Source organism: Bombina bombina, chromosome 7 (assembly GCF_027579735.1).
Source record: "Bombina bombina isolate aBomBom1 chromosome 7, aBomBom1.pri, whole genome shotgun sequence".
Taxonomy (NCBI): Eukaryota; Metazoa; Chordata; class Amphibia; order Anura; family Bombinatoridae; genus Bombina; species Bombina bombina.
In genome coordinates this window covers 33,987,480-33,993,479 of record NC_069505.1, presented here as the reverse complement: position 1 = coordinate 33,993,479, position 6,000 = coordinate 33,987,480, and the positions used below count along the sequence as shown (strand labels likewise).

General features: G+C 42.1%; 1 protein-coding gene across 1 annotated transcript in view; it reads left to right on the top strand.

The window, feature by feature from the left end:
* The window catches only part of DPP3 (dipeptidyl peptidase 3), a gene marked incomplete in the record, with an annotated part of 131,182 nt that overhangs the window by 84,613 nt on the left and 40,569 nt on the right, over nt 1-6,000 (top strand). Inside the window, 1 exon segment of the mRNA XM_053720021.1 lies at nt 5,846-5,912. Coding sequence (XP_053575996.1) covers nt 5,846-5,912 — 67 coding nt within the window.

The window sequence follows — 6,000 nt, the reverse complement described above, 5'->3', positions numbered from 1 at the left end:
TCTGTCTCACAAACCTTTATGTCTGTCACACACACACACCTTTATGTCTGTCACACAACAACACAGCTTTGATGTCTGTCACACACACACACCTTTATATCTCTGTCACACACACACACACACCTTTATATCTTTGTCACACACACACCTTTATATCTGTCACACACACACACACCTTTTATATCTCTGTGACACACACACATTTATGTCTGTCACACACACACACCTTTATGTCTGTCTCACACACACACACACACACACCTTTATATCTCTGTCACACACACACACCTTTATATCTCTGTCACACACACACACCTTTATGTCTCTGTCACACACACACACACCTTTATATCTCTGTCACACACACACACCTTTATATCTTGTCACACACACACACCTTATGTCTGTCACACACACACACCCCTTTATGTCTCTGTCTCACACACACACACACACCTTTATATCTCTGTCACACCACACACACCTTTATATCTCTGTCACACACACACACCTTTATATCTCTGTCACACACACAACCTATATATCTGTCACACACACACACCCCTGTATATCTCTGTGACCACACACACATTTATGTCTGTCACACACACTCACCTTTATGTCTGTCCTCACAACACACACACTACACACACCTTTATATTCTCTGTCACACACACACACCTTTATATCTCTGTCACACACCACACACCCTTTATATCTCTGTCACACACACACACACCTTTATATCTCTGTCACACACACACACCCTTTATATCTCTGTCACACACACTACACCTTTATGTCTGTCACACACACACACCTTTATGTCTGTCACACACACACACCTTTATGTCTGTCACACACACCTTTATTATCTGTCACACACACACCTTTATATCTGTCACACACACACACACCCTTTATGTCTCTGTCACACACACACACCTTTATGTCTGTCACACAACACACCTTTATATCTGTCACACACACACCTTTATATCTGTCACACACACCCCTTTATATCTGTCACACACACACCTTTATATTCTGTCACACACCACCAACACCTTTATGTCTCTGTCACACACACACACCTTTATGTCTGTCACACACACACACCTTTATGTCTGTCACACACACACACCTTTATGTCTGTCACACACACACACCTTTATGTCTGTCACACACACACACCTTTATATCTCTGTCACACACACACACCTTTATGTCTCTGTCTCACACACACACCTTAATGTCTCTGTCACACACACCTTTATGTCTGTCACACACACCTTTATGTCTGTCACACACACACCTTTATGTCTCTGTTACAGACACACACCTTTATATCTTTGTCACACACACCCCTTTATATTTGTCACACACACACTCTTTTATATCTGTCACACACACACCTTTATATCTCTGCCTCACACACACACCTTTATATCTCTGTCTCACACACACACACACACCTTTATATCTCTGCCTCACACACACACACACACACCTTTATATATATCTCTCTCACACACACCTTTATATCTCTGTCTCACACACACCTTTATATCTCTGTCTCACACACCTTTATATCTGTCACACACACACCTTTATATCTCTGTCACACACACACCTTTATATCTCTGTCACACACACACCTTTATATCTCTGTCACACACACACACCTTTATATATATCTCTCTCACACACACCTTTATATCTCTGTCTCACACACACACCTTTATATCTCTGTCTCACACACACCTTTATATCTGTCACACACACCTTTATATCTCTGTCACACACACACCTTTATATCTCTGTCACACACACACCTTTATATCTCTGTCACACACACACCTTTATATCTCTGTCACACACACACCTTTATATCTCTGTCACACACACACACCTTTATATCTCTGTCACACACACACACCTTTATATCTCTGTCACACACACACACCTTTATATCTCTGTCACACACACACACACCTTTATATCTCTGTCACACACACACACCTTTATATCTCTGTCACACACACACACCTTTATATCTCTGTCACACACACACACCTTTATATCTCTGTCACACACACACCTTTATGTCTCTGTCACACACACACCTTTATATCTCTGTCACACACACACCTTTATTTCTCTGTATACACACAACACACCTTTATATCTCTGTCCACACACACACCACCTTTATATCTCTGTCACACACACACACCTTTATATCTCTGTCACACACACACACACACCTTTATGTCTCTGTCACACACACACCTTTATGTCTCTGTCACACACACACACCTTTATGTCTCTGTCACACATACACACCTTTATGTCTCTGTCACACATACACACCTTTATGTCTCTGTCACACACACACCTTTATGTCTCTGTCACACACACACACCTTTATGTCTCTGTCACACACACACACACCTTTATGTCTCTGTCACACACACACACACCCCTTATGTCTCTGTCACACACACACACCTTTTATGTCTCTGTCACACACACACCTTTATGTCTCTGTCACACACACACACACCCCTTATGTCTCTGTCACACACACACCTTTATGTCTCTGTCACACACACACACCTTTTATGTCTGTCAAACACACACACCTTTATGTCTGTCACACACACACAACACCTTTATGTCTGTCACACACAACACCTTTATGTCTGTCACACACACACACCCCTTAATGTCTCTGTCACCACACACACCTTTATGTCTCTGTCACTACACACCCACACACACCCCCTTATATCTCAGTTACACACACACACTTTTATGTCTCTGTCACAGCACACACCTTTATGTCTCTGTCACACACACACCTTTATGTCTCTGTCACACACACACACCTTTATGTCTCTGTCACACACAAACCTTTATGTCTCTGTCACACACACCACACCTTTATGTCTCTGTCACACACACACCCTTTATGTCTCTGTCACACACACAACCCTTTATATACTCTCTCACACACCTTTATATCTCTGTCACACACACACACCTTTATATATCTCTCTCACACACCTTTATGTCTCTGTCACACACACACCTTTATGCCTGTCACTTTTAAACACACACACCTTTGTCTCTGTTAGACACACACCTTTATATCTTTGTCACACACACACACCTTTATGTCTGTCACACACACACACCTTTATGTCTGTCACACACACACACCTTTATGTCTGTCACACACACACACCTTTATGTCTGTCAAACACACACACCTTTATGTCTGTCAAACACACACACCTTTATGTCTGTCACACACACACACCTTTATGTCTGTCACACACACACACCTTTATGTCTGTCACACACACACACCTTTATGTCTGTCACACACACACACACCTTTATATCTGTCACACACACACACCTTTATATCTCTGTCACACACACACCTTTATATCTGTCACACACACACACCTTTATGTCTCTGTCACACACACACACCTTTATATCTGTCACACACACACACCTTTATATCTCTGTCACACACACATACACCTTTATGTCTCTGTCACACACACACACACCTTTATATCTCTGTCTCACACACACCTTTATATCTGTCACACACACACACACCTTTATATCTCTGTCACACACACATACACCTTTATGTCTCTGTCACACACACACACACACACACCCCTTTATATCTCTGTCACACACACACCTTTATATCTGTCACACACACACACACACCTTTATGTCTCTGTCACACACACACACCTTTATATCTGTCACACACACACACCTTTATATCTGTCACACACACACACACCTTTATGTCTGTCACACACACACACCTTTATGTCTGTCACACACACACAGCTTTATGTCTGTCACACACACACAGCTTTATGTCTGTCACACACACACACACCTTTATATCTCTGTCACACACACACACACACACCTTATGTCTCTGTCACACACACACACCTTTATGTCTGTCACACACACACACCTTTATATCTTTGTCACACACACCTTTATGTCCGTCACACACACACACACCTTTATATCTCTGTCACACACACACCTTTATGTCTCTGTCACACACACACCTTTATGTCTGTCACACACACACACCTTTATGTCTCTGTCACACACACACACCTTTATATCTCTGTCACACACACCTTTATATCTCTGTCACACACACACACCTTTGTCTTTGTCACACACACACACACCTTTATGTCTGTCACACACACACACACATTTATATCTCTGTCACACACACACACCTTTATGTCTCTGTCACACACACACACCTTTATATCTGTCACACACACACCTTTATATCTGTCACACACACACACCTTTATGTCTCTGTCACACACACACACCTTTATATCTCTGTCACACACACACACACACCTTTATGTCTCTGTCACACACACACACCTTTATATCTCTGTCACACACACACCTTTATATCTGTCACACACACACACCTTTATATCTGTCACACACACACACCTTTATATCTGTCACACACACACACCTTTATATCTGTCACACACACACACCTTTATGTCTGTCACACACACACACCTTTATCTCTGTCACACACACACACATTTATGTCTGTCACACACACACACACACCTTTATGTCTGTCTCACACACACACACCTTTATATCTCTGTCACACACACACACACCTTTATATCTCTGTCACACACACACACCTTTATATCTCTGTCACACACACACCTTTATATCTCTGTCACACACACACACCCCTTTATATCTCTGTCACACACACACACCTTTATATCTCTGTCACACACACACCTTTATATCTCTGTCACACACACACCTTTATATCTCTGTCACACACACCTTTATGTCCGTCACACACACACACACCTTTATATCTCTGTCACACACACACACCTTTATATCTCTGTCACACACACCTTTATATCTCTGTCACACACACACACCTTTATGTCTGTCACACACACACCTTTATGTCTGTCACACACACACACACCTTTATATCTCTGTCACACACACACACCTTTATGTCTGTCACACACACACACCTTTATATCTGTCACACACACACCTTTATATCTGTCACACACACACACACCTTTATGTCTCTGTCACACACACACTATTTTATGTCTGTCACACACACACACACCTTTATGTCTGTCACACACCTTTATATCTGTCACACACACACCTTTATATCTGTCACACACCTTTATATCTGTCACACACACACACCCTTTATGTCTGTCACACACACACACCTTTATGTCTGTCACACACACACACCTTTATGTCTGTCACACACACACACCTTTATGTCTGTCACACACACACACCTTTATGTCTGTCACACACACACACCTTTATGTCTGTCACACACACACACCTTTATATCTGTCACACACACACACCTTTATGTCTGTCACACACACACACCTTTATGTCTCTGTCACACACACACACCTTTATGTCTCTGTCACACACACACACAACTTTATGTCTGTCACACACACCTTTATGTCTGTCACACACACCTTTATGTCTGTCACACACACCTTTATGTCTGTCACACACACCTTTATGTCTCTGTCACACACACACCTTTATATCTGTCACACACACACACCTTTATATCTCTGTCACACACACATCTTTATGTCTCTGTCACACACACACCTTTATATCACATGTACGTGCACACACCCTTTTATATCACAGTTATAAATATTCCTTTATGTCACTTTAATACACATCTGTCACTTTTGTGTCTTTGCAGGATGACAAAGGAGGTTTTAATTTTGATATCAAAACTGTCATAAACCCAGAGACAGGGGAGCTGGTGAGTTTCATAACAGCTCACAGACTGGCTGACTAGGGACAGCTCACAGACTGGCTGACTAGGGACAGCTCACAGACTGGCTGACTAGGGAC